This window comes from Theobroma cacao, chromosome 6, assembly GCF_053813885.1.
Source record: "Theobroma cacao isolate CCN51 chromosome 6, ASM5381388v1, whole genome shotgun sequence".
In the NCBI taxonomy this organism is placed as follows: domain Eukaryota; kingdom Viridiplantae; phylum Streptophyta; class Magnoliopsida; order Malvales; family Malvaceae; genus Theobroma; species Theobroma cacao.
The window spans coordinates 29,704,886-29,720,011 of NC_142644.1; the positions used below are offsets into that span (position 1 = coordinate 29,704,886).

The window sequence follows — 15,126 nt, forward strand, 5'->3', positions numbered from 1 at the left end:
CAGGGTTCTATCCTGAGTAACGTTTTCCATTTGAGTTCAAGGGAAAAAAACCTATGCCTTCCAGCCAGAAATATATGGTTCCATTCAGGGGCTGAGAGGGGCCAGAAGACACTTGGATTCCCCGGCCTGGCAAAGCTAGAGTTCCCTTTGTCAGGCCCATGCTTCTTGCACCAAGCAAAAAGGTTACGTGGAATTGGCCCAAACAGAGGAAGTGCAGTAGTCAATGCTGAAACTGGAATAGAATAATCAAATGGGGTTTACTTCGTCTGAAAATGATGGAGTTTCAGGCAAAGATCTCGTGTTCAGCCTCAAATCTGAATGATCAAAAGCTTCTAACTTTTGGGGGTGAAAACCCATCTTTGGGATCTAAAGACAATTCTCTTTCTTGATTTGGAGGTATCGGCAGGGCAGGGGCCAGAGACCGGTCAAGACAGAATTCAAAAAGTTGATATGAAACCGAGTTCATATGACTAGAAAAGTTAGGCTAAAGCACTACTACTCAGTCGCATGTTTTGCTCAAAGTTTCTGTGATGAGAAGGATGACTGAATCAAACCAAATTTCACAGTTTTCCACTTCAATTGATCCCATAATTCTGATTAAAAGAAAACCAACAATTGATCTAACATAAGCATCCTATATTTTCAATGTTATTCGTGCTCGATATCAATTAATTCACTCAAAATAAAATTATGTCTCAAATAACGATTTGACGTCAAAATTGTAATCTAATAAGAATGATAGTGAAATAAGATTATTATATTCATTAATTAAACCTCAAATTTTTAATTTAAATTTTTAAATTCATTTACCGTAATCGTGATGAATGAATGGTAATTTTAAGTAAAGTTTTATAATTCAAAATCAAAATCATATCAGCTTTTAATTTTTAATTATACAGAACATTTATTTCAAACTTAATAGTTGATGAATGTATCATTTTTCAGTAATCATGAAAATTCTTCAATAAAATTTTGTTTTTTCCACATTCTCTTTGAACCAGTCGAATAGAGTTTAGAATAGTCCTCTATTTTATTTTATTTTTGCTCTTTGTACTCATGGCAGTCCAGAAAGCGTTATACCAAACAAATCTTATATACAGAAATACTTAAATAGTTCCGACCTTTTTTTATTTATAAACTTCATTTCTCTTTAAATATTTGAATTCGAAATCTCTAAATTGAATATCCTTTAACGCAATCTTCAAACTTTAACAGGAAATTATTCCTTCGGAAGCCATTTACTTAGTGCCCAAATTAAGGGCTAAACTTGATTACTTCGTTGGTGTCCCTGTAATACCCAAAAAAAAGGAAGTTGTTACAGTCGTATTTGAATCTGAAAATGCAGTCTGCAAAAATAGTCATGTGTACCTTCAATTCAACCGTTTTGACCTACTTCCAAAGAGACGCATGCATGTCTACAATATTCTGTCGGCTGGAAAACCATAATTAGCCGAAAAAACATATGACGAAGCTTTGATAATCTTCCCAGAAATTAAGAAAATTCGGCGGTTTGAGTTGTCCACTGTGTTTTACGTTTCCAATTCTTGGCAGTCAAGCTTTCTGTAATTACGAAGAAAAGTTGCTCCACACAGTTTGCCAACCTGGAAAAGGTTTTTTCGGCCCATGTACTTTTTTGTTTTTTATTTATCCATTGTCGCCACTACCATGAGAAAAACAATCGGTCCGGTCTGTCCCTACCTTGTCGGTTTTATTCTCAACCCTAATTCAAGAACCACGTTTTTCAATTGGTGAGTCAAGAATTCATACTATGCTTGTATAAATAACATTAAACGATTCCTTTCTATTCATCGGCAAACTGTCAATTTTATGATACTACATTAAGCTATGAGATTATTAAATCAAATTAATTTAATGTGAATTTCTTCTTTGATAAATATTTGCTGTTTACGTGACATGTATGCAAGAATCTAATTATAACTTTTTTGTTATTTCTTAATTGGTGTGAATATCTTATCATCGTAACGAATTAATCGCCGATCATCATTATTATGAACACGTATGAGTCTATTAGTTGTAGGATGTTTAAACTTAAATTTCTATTTATAAATCAAATAATGGCTTAATTAGTTGCTAATTATGGATTGATCAACCATGTGTAGCATGACTGATTGGCAGATAGACTAATTAGGGGCATAAACTAATTTTGCCCCAAGTGCAATGGGATTTGACCTGTAACAAGTGAGCTAACCTTTTTGCATTTGCAGACACTCGTAGATGGATATTTTGCATGCTTCATGAGCATTTCATATTATTCTTCATTTGTGTATGGATGTGCCCCACGACTTTGAGTTCCAATTGAATTGCTTCATGGCAATGGCGGCTAGCTAGCTAAAATTTAATAGAAAGAGCAATAATACAAGAAATAAATGTTAAGTTGCTTAATTTGAAACCCCACCATTTCATGTATTATTATATATCCATAGTCCGAACTTATCAAAATGAAGCCTTAATATATTCTAAACATATATTAAATTATTAAAAAGGTGAAAAGAATGTTAACTCAAAATTTCATGATATATCCCACATTTTATTGTGGCAATTTTTCTTAGTTTTTATCAGTTTTATAATAGGCTCCCAAATCTTTGTTGGGCAAATAATTAGAAAAAAAACAACAAAAATTCTTGAAAAATAAGAAATAATGCAATTTAAGAATTGGAATTTGGTAAAAAAAAAATACTGGTACACATTTTTTTCTTTGACTTAATAATAAACATGCATAATTTATTCTTTTATATATAAAAAAGAGAAGTAATTCCCTCACCTTTTAAATCTTGTCTTTTATTTTCAAGATTCAAGTTTAAAACCTTCAAATTGAAAAATTAAAATTTAACCTTTGACAAGATATATATTGAGATTATTTTTTTTTAAAAATGATATATTGAGATTATGCATCAACTTATTCATAACAAATACAGAAATGATTTCCTCGTATTGTACAAAAATAATAAATAAAAAAGATCATTTGGTTCTGTTTGGATGATGGGAAAAGTTGAGAGGATAAGAAAATTTGGAGGAAAAGATTTTTTTTTTTTTTAAAAAAAAACAGGTGGTTAACATGCAAAAACCCATTTCATTTTGACGACTCTTAGCAAATTAAATTTCTTTCTGTTAATGGTTTTAAGGTCGCTATTTGAAATTGAAAGGCAGAAGAAATCATGGTATTTTCATTTTAGCACTTTTTTGTGAAAGCAAAATAAAGCTTTAATGATCCTCTAGACAGCTCTTGATTCTAGAACTCAAATTAATTTAATGACAAAATTCCATGATTTCCTAAGGGCCGCAACACATTTTCTTGTGATATATAGTGTTTAATTGGGCTTGTTGTCGGTTATTCTATTTCCTGCATTAACAGCTGGCTATTAGACAAGACAATACCCTCAGCATTAATCATTATTAATCACTTTTTCTAGTAATAAAAAAAATTGAAATGAAGAAAGAAGGAAAAAAAGGGGACCATGTATATGCCCTACATCATGTTAATTTTCAGACCCCATGACGGGCCCAAGAGAAAGGTTTATCCTCCCCTTAATCTTTTGTAGTAATTTGTACATATTTAGGAAGGACTATGTCAAAATTTAATGGAAGAACTAAATAATAAAAAATATAAACCCATAAACGTGTTTGAAGGATTATGCAATTCGCAGAAAAGCGTTGAGAGGTCAAGTAATCAAGGCTTTTTGTCCCTTCTTCTCGGGTTGTGCTGTCAAACAAAACCGTAGAATTCTACCATTCTTCGCATTGAAAATCAAATTCACCCATTAAACAAATTTTATCATGTGGAATGTGAAGCTATAAATACGAGGTCTCTGATGAGCGTCTTAGTCCCGCTCAGGCTCTCTCCAACAACTTCCATACAAAACATTTAAACCAATTAGAGGACACTTGGAACTCGATCAAACTATATTTACCTTTGAATCATTCCTTTTTGGGTTAGCTTCTCCAAGGAGCCATGCAGCAACGTTGTGCTTCATCTGCCAAGAACTTGTGCCGCAAAATCCTGCAGCCCCGAACCTCCATCGAGGCAACTACTCGACCCCCCTGTGATATCTTTATTAACCATCGTGGGATCGATACAAAGAGAACCATTGCAGGGTTGCTTCATGACCATATTTTCAGGCTGGGGCTAAGGCCTTTCCTGGATAGCAGGAACATGAAGCCTGGCGACAGGCTATTCGAGAAAATCAATCCGGCTATCCGGAACTGTAAACTTGGTGTCGCAATCTTTTCGCCCAATTATTGCGACTCCTACTTTTGCCTCCATGAGCTTGCTCTCCTAATGGAGAGCAAGAAAAGAGTTATACCGATATTTTGTGATGTGAAACCGTCTCAGCTTCAAGTTAAGGATTATGGAACACGTTCAGCCAGGCAGCTGCAAAGGTTCAGCTTGGCTCTTGAGGAGGCAAAGTACACCGTCGGACTTACATTTGACACTTTAACAGGGTATGATCACTATAACTTTTTTAATAGAAATGAAATTTCTACCTTTACAATTGATTTTGGATATATATAGTTCCTCTTTTTCTAAAAAATAGAAATGAAATTTCTACCTTTACAATTGATTTTGGATATATATAGTTCCTCTTTTTCTAACTAATTTTGCTTTCATTTTCTTTTCTGGGTATCCAGGGACTGGTCGGAATTCTTGAATACTGCAACCGATGCTGTCATTAAGAACTTGGTGGAGGTGGAAGCCGAGAATTCCAGCAAGAAAAGTACATATATTGTGCAGGATCGTGAACAAGAATGAAGATTTTTTGTTAAATTGTACCTTTAACCGCAAGGTTTTTTCATTTTTTTCTTCGTCAATTCAATCATTTTTTGGTATAGGAGGAAACCAGGTTGACTTCCTAAACACTTGGTAGGGAGATCTCCAAATAAGTTGTAAAATTTTGTAAAATTCTTCCTCTTTCTTCTTTTTCGTTGATCTCCCATCCTTAACAATAACTGCACAAATAGATGCAATTCAAAACCTGTTGTAATATAGATTAGGGACAGAATTATTCTTTTGTAATACGTTCAAGATTCAAATAAAATTGCTTTTCTGTTTCTTCATTGTTCCAGTATAAGCCTTTGGGTCTTCTCCATATTTCTGTTTCTTCGAAAGAACTTGAACATGTGGGAAGAAAAGCTGGTGCGGATAGAACACCGAAGTTTCAATGATGAATCTGGGTTGATACCCAGAAATTTAATTAAGAATGAGTAACGGCAATTTACTTCATGTGAGAAAATTTCTTGGAACGTTGCATCGATCCGTCACCGCACTCTAGTGAAGTTTTCATGAATTTCTCTCAACAGTGTTGTTTTAGAGCGGGAAATATATATATATATATATGGCGTGTACGATGTATATAATAACGTAAAAAAAATACAAAGAGAAGCAAAATCAAAGATTAATTATTATATTTCACTATGAAATTAAACAATATCATGCAAGCTACCTAAAACTGATATGCATAAGTTTTTCAGATGGTTAAGTCCACTGCAGATAGTACGTAAGCATGGGTTTTAATTAACTCGGTTGCTTGGAAGGTCTATGTTAGTTATCCTTTTAGTAATTGTTTTGGAAATTTAATATATTAAGTTCAAGTGATTTTTTTTTACATAAATTAAATAAAAGTTCATATTTGATATACAGTCAACGTATAATATTTATCTACCATCATTTAATTACAGAATATAAGAATATATATTTTTAGAAACATATCATGATGTAAATGTGAAAAGACAAATTTTGCAACATTTTTTAATTAGATATTTTTAAAATTTATACATTAACTGTGTATCAAATATAAATTCATTAAATAATCGATACGATAATTTTATGAAATAAAAAATTACCATCCACAATGTGATCAGTACAAAAAAGAAAAAAAAATCATGATTATATGATAATTTTATAAAATATTAAATTTGTTATTCAACGTGAATGGTAAATGGTTTTTATAATAAGTAAGTACTCTATGTTTCATATATATATATATATATATATATATATATATATATATATATATATATATACACATATATAAAGAAATGAAACACTGTTTTCGGAAAAGGATGAAAAGTTTTGATAGAAATGAAACTTTTCTCTTTAATTTGATAAAAAGGAAATTGGAACTATTTTTATGCATATTTCTGTACTTTTTTTTTTGAAAAGTGTATATTTCCATAATTATAAAACCAATCATAATGAAAGAAAATGGAAAGGAAAATTGAAATAAAATTTTGCACAAAAAGAAATGAAATATTATATAGTCTAGCAATTGAAATGAGTTATATCCTATTTATCATTAATTTTAACCTGAATTTTTTCCCTTCTATTTTCCTTCTCCTATACCAAATCACTGAAAAAAGTAATAGTTATTTTCCCCTTCATCTCCTATCTTGTTTCCCTTCTCCTCCATTTTCTTTTTACCCCCATCAAGCACAATGAACAAAATAAATAAGAATTATCTGAAAAAATAATAATAATAAACGAAGAATATACAGTTTCCAATTGTGATAATGATTTATTGATGTATCAATGTTGACTTTTTTTTTCTTTATCTTAATTATAAAGCTAATTGGAGAAGATCTATTAGCGTTGACGCTAAGGGATTGAAAAGCAAGAAGTGATTTAGATGGCGAAGTTAAGCCAGTATCACATGCTCGTCAAAACCTTTGACGCAATTTAATTTGCAAAGAAATGATGGGGATCTTTCCTGGAATTTTGGTAGCTTTTAGATTCCATTGTTTACTGCAAAAAAAAAAAAAAAATCAACCCCATTAATTATTTTTAATTAAAATTTTTGTTTGTTGACGTACATGTATATCAAAGATCGAAAGGTTTAGGGCAGTACAATATTTTATCAAAATTAAGTCGAATGACATATTGACAATATTCAAGTGATTAGTTGTTACTTGTTTAGTTATTTATTTTATTTATTAAGTTGGACGACGTATTTATATTTTTTATAAATTTAATTATTTGTGATAGTTGAAACAATAGAAAAAGACTATGAGATATATGTTAAGGTTAACTTAAGATTTGGTTTGGATATTTTATTTTATATATTTAAAAAATAAAATATATTCATGTGTTTACAAAAGAGATAATAACTGTTAAATCGATAAATTTTTTTTTTTGAAAAAATAAATTGATAAAATTCAAAAAACTTTGATCGCTTTTGGGGTATATCATGTTGAGGTAAATTGAGATGAATAGTGATTATATTGAAAAGTTTCCCATTGCAATTTAATTAATTGTTTCTTTTTTTTTTTTGGGGAATTCTATTATTGATTGTGTGTTTTGTGGTGGGTTGCTTGATTTCATTGTAATCGGATTAATTTGTTTTTATTAAACAGGTCAAGCAAAAAAGGGACTTTTTATGTTCTTTTTTATATTGTCCTGGTACACTACCAAGATAGTTTAATAAATTTATTTTTGAATAAATGAAAATTTTAATTTATTTTTTTAAAAAAAGAATATTGAAATTGTCCCAACTAGAATTGACCTTATTCGGGAATCCAAAAAGAAATACTTCCAAATTTTTAAGTCAACTGCGGCAAGACGAATTTCTGTCCTTCCTAGTCATGGTAAAAGATAACAGTATCTCTCGTGATTCTTATTGCCACTTTCTTTGTTTCCCCTTTTGTCTTTTCACGTTTATTTGTTTCCAAGGACATGAAAGCAAGAAAAACATGCATGTCCATAAAAGGTTTACATTCGCTATAACTGTTCATATATATTTTTGGTAATGGATACATACTCTATATAGAATTAGTACAAGTAGAGATGAATTATATAATTAATTGTAGGTTGATTTAGTTAAATGTAGTAATGTTTTACTCTTGAGTTCTTGACTCAAATGTTGAACCAACCCTTCTTGTCCCTACCTTATCATGCGAAACATGCCTTTGAAACATTTAGGTGAGCAATAATTTTTTATTGTACAGTTCGGGTTTTGATTAATAGGTTAAAATTCTGATAGAACCAGTGGGTCATTGACCAAGTTAAACATATGTCATTGTCGCTTGTCAGGTGAACTTCATCGACGAAGCAACAACTGAGGAATTGTTTATACATGAATATATTGCTGCTATAATATATTTGATCTTGTGCATGGAGTTGAACCTATGACTTTAGCATTAGAATAAGAAAGAAATTAATGGGTGGGACTCCTAATCAAAGCACGAGCCAAAGAATTCTGGCTTCTCGTTCGGTATGAATTATGAGCTGACATTTAGAGCAAATCAGCAGCTTAAACAAATGATAGCATGCAATAAACACTTTTCAATTATAATAAAGTCTTGTAGTTTCCTTGACAGCCATTGAGCAATCACGTTTCAATTATCAAGTTGTTAAAAACCCCGTATCATCCACATTCGTTTATGCCCAAACCTGCAGCCTGCTAGCTGCCAAACATAGCCTGATCATCCACATTCGTTTAGAGTACATCTGTTGGAGACAGAGGTGTCCAAGCCTCATGCAACCCTGCTCTGTCACTAATCTGAGTTGTCCTAGCTTCATCCATTTTCCTAAAAACTGTCGCATGCATTCAGCCGCAAAGGAAAAGCTCGAGTGTTTGCTCCCTAAAAGCCATAATACGGTGAAAAAAATGACAAGAAACCAATCTCTCCCTGCTCGTTTTGCTCAGCTGCAACCAGCTATCCATTGAAAGAACCCTAGGACAGACCTCCCTCCAAAGAAAATTATCCCGGGCACTGCAACATTTATCCAATAAGATGCCCCGAGCTCAAAGATTTTGTTTGTTAGGGTGAGATCTCCTATACAAGATCCAAGACCTTAATGGTGGTTACCCTTTTGTATTGAAGGGATAAGATCCAAGACCTTCCCCTTGACTCTCTCCTATCCTAGTACCAAAATGAAAAAAATTCGACATATGCAATTGATAAGTCTTGGAAAGTGACACAAGCTTGGTTTACTACATGTTTACCATTCAGATCCGAATTCCTATTTCTTTTGTATTCTCTCTTACGAAAAAAAATCTGACTCATACAATTGATAAGCTTTGGAAGTGACACAAGTTTGACTAATATTTTATGAGATTAATATAGTTATCCCTCTTTATGAGGAATAAGATTCGTTTTGTTGGCTAAGAGAAAAAAGCTTGGAAAGTGATACAAGATTGGAGGTGACTGACCAACCCCCAAGGGCCAAGAGAGATAAAAGCTTCAAGATTGATATCTCTTCACTCCCCTTGAATTGATTCACTACACAATTAATCTTAATGAAATTGTTATAATAATCCCTCACTTAAAGGGATTAAATTTCTTTATAATTATCCAAAGAGGGATAAGATTCAAGATATGAATCTTACTAGCAAAATCTTGACTCGTTGATGATTAATTTGATAAGTCTTGAGAAGAGACACACAACCATGGTTCTCTACATCGTATAATGTTGTTCTGAAAATTGTTATATATACAGTGGCCTGGAGCCTGGAGGCTGTTCATAGTACACCTATGATTTAGCAGTTGCTTGTCTTTTGCTTTGTCATAATGTCAACTGGATTAGAAAAGGAAGTTGAAGTGTCCCACAGTATCTAGTTAGCAGTAAAGGCAAAGATCGTATTTAAGAGGGTTGTGCCCCAACCGACAACCGGTCACTGACCTCATTCGTGCACTGTCAAAGGACTGTCCTCTTCCCGACTCCCATCCCGCGTTTTTGCATTTCTTGATCATTTTAATTTCACTCCAACTATAATTCAATCTCTACTTTCAAAAACCAGAAATATTTCCTCTCTTTCCTTTTCTGTTGTTTTGTTTTCTCATCATATGAGTATGGCAAAGGGATTCAGAGTCAAGTTTCTTTTTGTTGCTCTTCTCAACCTTTGGGTCGTCCACCAGGCGGCTTGTTCAATGAACGTCAGTAGCCATGGACATCAAGCTCACTCTCGGTTCCTTCTGGACAATGGGGTTTCTCGCACTCCGCCGATGGGGTAATCCTGTTACTGTTGCCTTCTTTATTTTAAAGGAGATTACATTATATATATTTATTAACTGGAGGTAGATCATTATTGCAGTTGGAATAGCTGGAATCACTTTCATTGCGATTTAAATGAGACGATTATAAGGAGTACTGGTGAGCTTCTCTGTTTCAACCAATAATAACAATGTTATTTCATGGAAGGATTTCATTGAACTTAAGCCTACTTTGCTTGCATGCGTATCTCCCACTCTCTCTGTTTTCTCCAAAAGATTGATTAATATTTTGTTGCAGAATAGATGCTTAAGACCACCACCAAGCAGGGTTACGGCCCCTTTGGAAAGCACAGTATAATTTCTTCCATTTTCAATATAGTTGACTTTGAATATTCCAACAGTGGACACCCTTCAATCTGCAGTCTTTTTCAGTGTTTCTCTTTGTTCCAGTAATTAATTTTGGCTTGAATGCATTAAAATGCTAACCTGAATTCTATACTTTATAAACTGAACCGTCTTTCACTCAACAAGAATTGCCTACACACTCCCTTATTAGGTTCTGAATAGGTCTAACTATGGAATTCTTGATATTGAACTGTAGATTATATATTACCTTCTTGTTTCCTTGTACCTTGGGTCTTTTTATGACTCAAACTTCTATGCATTTAATATTGCAGAGTAGATGTTTAAAATTGTAGGCCATGATCTTTACTTTCCTTGAATAGGACCATCTTTTTCCATGCATTTAAAATTTGGTGCATCTTCTCTACACCTAATTTTAACGGACCGACTTTGAATTTCAATTTCTTACTCCAAACTGCATCATATGGTTGTTGGGTTATTTATTTATTGTTTTTTTTTTTTAAATCTTGTGACTTCTTGCTGTCAATTGTTAGTTGACAGAGTATGCATTGCCTCTGCCTAAGTGAATTTCTCTTATGTTATGTTCTTAATTAATTAATTGAATCTTTCTGTACTCATCTAAATCCTTTAAGGAACAAGCTGAACTATTTCCTTATGTTTTGACCTAGAGTTATAGAACAAGAGTCAAATATTTGAAATTGCTGGAATCAGAAATCTTGATTTAATGTTAGGATTTCGAGCTGAAATATTTGCACATCCTTTCAACATGGATTTTTACTAGTTTGTTTTGTTCCTGAGAACAGCGGACGCTCTTGTTTCAACTGGTTTGGCAAAACTTGGATACAAGTATGTAAATCTTGGTATGAATCAAAAACAAGCTTTTCTTAATTCTATTTGCCAATACCTGTGGATTCTGTGGAGAGTTACCAAATAAACCATAATGGTGATTGCCTGAATTGTCTCTGATTTACTGATTGGTTGTGTATGAGCAGATGATTGTTGGGCTGAAGGGGAAAGAGACAAGAAGGGTAATTTAAGGGGCAAGCTCACTACCTTTCCATCTGGCATTAAGGCCCTTGCAGATTATGTTCATTCCAAAGGCTTGAAACTTGGGATATATGCTGATGCTGGGTAAAATGTCCCTGAATTATTTTGATTATGTATAACTAGTGTGATCATCATGGTGCACGTGGCGTACTTGAAAGTTTCTTTTGCATATAAAAACAAATATATGATAAAGTGTTTGAAAGTTCAAAACTTTGTTCCATCTCCACAGTAATAGAACCTGCAGTAACCAAATGCCTGGCTCTCTTGGGCATGAAGATCAAGATGCAAGGACTTTTGCTGAATGGGTTGGTGTCCTTAAGTTTGCAACTATATAATTTGCTTAAATACAGGATTCCAGCTGATGGGGGCTTCCTTTTTGTAGGGGGTTGACTACATAAAGTATGACAACTGCTACAATGATGGTTCCAAAAATCGAGGGAGGTAAAATCAATTGTCACTGGAGTTTATTATATTGAGCATTAACATCTAGTTATGTAACAAAAAATTTTCTTTGTGAAGGTATGTGAGGATGAGTCGTGCATTGCAAAAAGCTGGCCGCCCAATCCATTACTCTTTATGTGAATGGTATGTGCATATGAAGTTTATGACATCAGCTCTATGCTAAAATTTAAAGCATGTTCCTTAAACAGTACTGTATTCTTCCAGGGGACAAGAGAAACCAGCAATATGGGCTGGTGCATATGGCCATTCTTGGAGGACTACAGGGGATATTAATGACACCTGGGCAAGGTCTAGTCCTTTTTCTTCTTTTATTAATGTACTCTGAAGCTGATTAACCGATTATGTTTATGGATTAAGCATTGAATTAGTTGTTTTCACAGTTTCATTTGAGACTTTCCTTTCCTTTTTCCCCTTTTCCAGTATAACCTCAATTGCAGATGCAAACGATGTTTGGGCAAGATATGCTGGACCTGGCGGGTGGAATGGTAAGTGCAAACTTTTAACTTCTGCTTCTGCTATGATTTTTTCCTTCAGTGCAAAAGGTTGCAGCACTGTTCAAGAAATAACATAACTAGTTCCATAGCTACTTCCTTCATTCCTCTTTTGTTCAATCTTATTTCACTAATTTGAGTTATAATCACAAATGCATAATAGATCCTGACATGCTGGAAGTGGGCAATGGAGGAATGACCGTAGAGGAATACCGGTCTCATTTTAGTATTTGGGCTCTTATGAAGGTGTGTCTCTTAATTCTAGCCTTCTTTTTATCTTGCACATAATCTGTTGTGATTATATAGTAAACCTTTTCACGGCAGGCTCCTCTGCTTCTTGGATGCGATGTTTCATCTGCCAGCAGAGAGACTCTAAGTATCATTGGAAACAAAGAAGTGATAGACATTAATCAGGACCCACTAGGAGTTCAGGGGAGGAAAATACGAACCAAAGGTGGCCTTGAGGTAATCTTTTAAGCACTGTATTCTTCACTTCATATACACAGAAGTCATCTTGCCAAACCCGCTAAGAAAAAAAAAATGGAAGTCCCTACATATGATTGACCACAATTTCCTCATCAACACAATACAGATTTGGGCAGGGCCATTATCAAGGGGAAGGGTGGTGGTAGTGTTATGGAACAGAAGCCGCGCGAGAGCACCAATCTCCGTGGGATGGAGAGAAATTGGACTCTCTCCTTCTCGTCCTGTCACTGTTAGGGATGTGTGGAAGGTATGGTTCTGCCTTATAATCCTCTCATGATTTAAACTAACAACGGATCTCTTATGTTTTTCCTTTATAATGATAACAAATGAATTGGTGACATCTAAAGGCTGCCCTTAACCTTCACGATATTTTTGTTGCAGCACAAATTTGTTGCAATGAAAAGGCGCTATAGATTGACTTCAAGCGTTGCTTCTCACTCTTGTAAGATGTATGTTATGACACCATTTAGTGGATGAAGGAGGCTCTTAAGAAGAATTCCCATTATTTGAGACAATTTAATTTGGGATGATTTAATATTTTTAGGCTTTTCATCAATGCTGTATTGACATGGCCCTTCAGATCTTCCATCTTTTTTCTGATACTCCAAAAGAAGTTAGGGAGATCAGCACTGGGGACTATCTGCTGCAAAATATAGTATATCTAGATTATCTTTCAGTTAAACCATGCCAAGTCTTCTTTCCTTCCTTTGTCCTTTTATGTGAAATTAGACCATGCCAAATGTTAAACACAAAGACTTTTTATCCGTATGGATGTAAATTCATTGTCCTCTGATATGATTTAAACATGTAGTCTCACTAGCATCTAAACCCACCTGTTCTTACCTAAAGAACAAGTGTAGTAAAGTTGCTGGTAGCCTATGAACTCTGCTTATGAGACAAAACCTTCAATATAAAAGGACAAAAGCAGCTCCGCTTGTGTGCAAGCCACAGCTTGGACAAATCTGAATATTCAAAGATTTTCCTGCGGAATCTTGACTGGGCAGCTCGGATCAGTATAGCTTGCTTCAAATAGCAACTTTGCTTGATCCAGTCTCTTTTTGAGTTTGACTTCATCAGAAATCTCTAAGCAAAGCAACGTTTTTACTTTGGTCTTCATGTGATTGCTTGATGTTAAACTGAAAATGTTCATTGGCTAGTGAATTCATACATACCATCCTCATTGTTTGAGGTAAATCATCGAAATGACACCTGATTTCTGCCATTCCCACAGTTCTTATGTCTATCAACAATTTTTACAAGAGACCATAAAACAAAAATCTGTTATTATCTCTTTTGTTTTCAAAAGTCAGCTCTATGGCCTAAAGTTTGGTGATATCTCATCTTCTATTAACAGTTAGAATTGAGAAAAGAGCCATTAATATTTTGTCCTTTACTTGGAAGTGGCCCGGGACCAATATCTTTCCTGATAATATTAACTGATTTGTGATGAAGACATCCATTTTGGTGTAGATGCAGCTGCTAAAGATATATATTAGCCTTTCTCTACCTACATGGCCATAACGTTTCCAGTTATGTCTACCTTTGAATTTGGAAAAGGCATCCATTACTCCACATTTGTGATGACAAAAACAATGTCAATCTCTATTGAAATTAAATGAACTTTCATGAAAAAGTATTTTCTCTTTAGTAATGATTATGTAGAAGGTTCTTTTGGTTAGAGAAAGAAGATGTGTTGTAATGAGTGAATCAGAATGCGTTACAGACGGCAAAAAAAAATATTGGAGTCGTCTTTAAAGTATAAGTGTAAGTGCTTTGGGTGGAAGGTGGTGAGGGATGAGAAAATGTAGACGAAGCGGCAGAAAATGGCAAAAACTAAATTGAAAGAATGCTTGGAGGAGTCTAGAGAGAGCTTTTAGGATAATCTCTGTTGGATTTCTAATGATTTTTGATTGCCTTCTAACTTTCAAGGCTCTCATATTTATATTGAATATGAGCACTTTCTTAGGAGTAGTTAGAAGAGCACGTTCAGTAATGAGAGAATGTGCTTGTTATGGAAGAGCAGATAAAGAACAGTTTATGAGATATTAAAAGAATGACCATGTAATTGGGTAATGGGCATAAATTTTGAATAATGGAGTAGTGACACTTGATAGTGTGCCACGTGTGTTCTTAAGAAATACTAAACAGATCAAGGGGTAAAGCACATGTATTTTAAGAAAAGGTTAAGAGCAAACTCTCTTAACTATCTCCATATCTGAGTCACAAACCAAGCTTTTTAAAATATCTCAAATGTGAATGTAACTTATGAATCCTGTCACTTGTTCTGAGTTACTTTTACTTCCCTGTACAAATAGCTGTTCCATACTTGTTC

The 15,126-nt window shown here is 33.9% G+C and overlaps 2 protein-coding genes across 2 annotated transcripts; both read left to right on the forward strand.

Annotated features, from left to right (window-relative positions):
• Nucleotides 1-3,883: 3,883 nt before the first annotated feature.
• On the forward strand, nt 3,884-5,008 carry LOC18596901 (Toll-Interleukin-Resistance (TIR) domain family protein). Its single transcript, XM_007025648.3, has 2 exons — nt 3,884-4,461; nt 4,648-5,008. The coding sequence occupies exons 1-2, from the start codon at nt 3,971-3,973 to the stop codon at nt 4,766-4,768; spliced, it is 612 nt and encodes a 203-aa protein (XP_007025710.1). The 5' UTR covers nt 3,884-3,970; the 3' UTR covers nt 4,769-5,008.
• A 4,791-nt stretch (nt 5,009-9,799) lies between these two features.
• LOC18596902 (alpha-galactosidase-like) lies at nt 9,800-13,618 on the forward strand. Its single transcript, XM_007025649.3, has 13 exons — nt 9,800-9,962; nt 10,047-10,105; nt 11,112-11,168; nt 11,301-11,439; nt 11,585-11,660; nt 11,738-11,796; nt 11,875-11,940; nt 12,022-12,105; nt 12,238-12,302; nt 12,472-12,554; nt 12,633-12,773; nt 12,901-13,041; nt 13,176-13,618. The coding sequence occupies exons 1-13, from the start codon at nt 9,805-9,807 to the stop codon at nt 13,269-13,271; spliced, it is 1,224 nt and encodes a 407-aa protein (XP_007025711.3). The 5' UTR covers nt 9,800-9,804; the 3' UTR covers nt 13,272-13,618.
• The last annotated feature ends 1,508 nt before the right edge of the window (nt 13,619-15,126 follow it).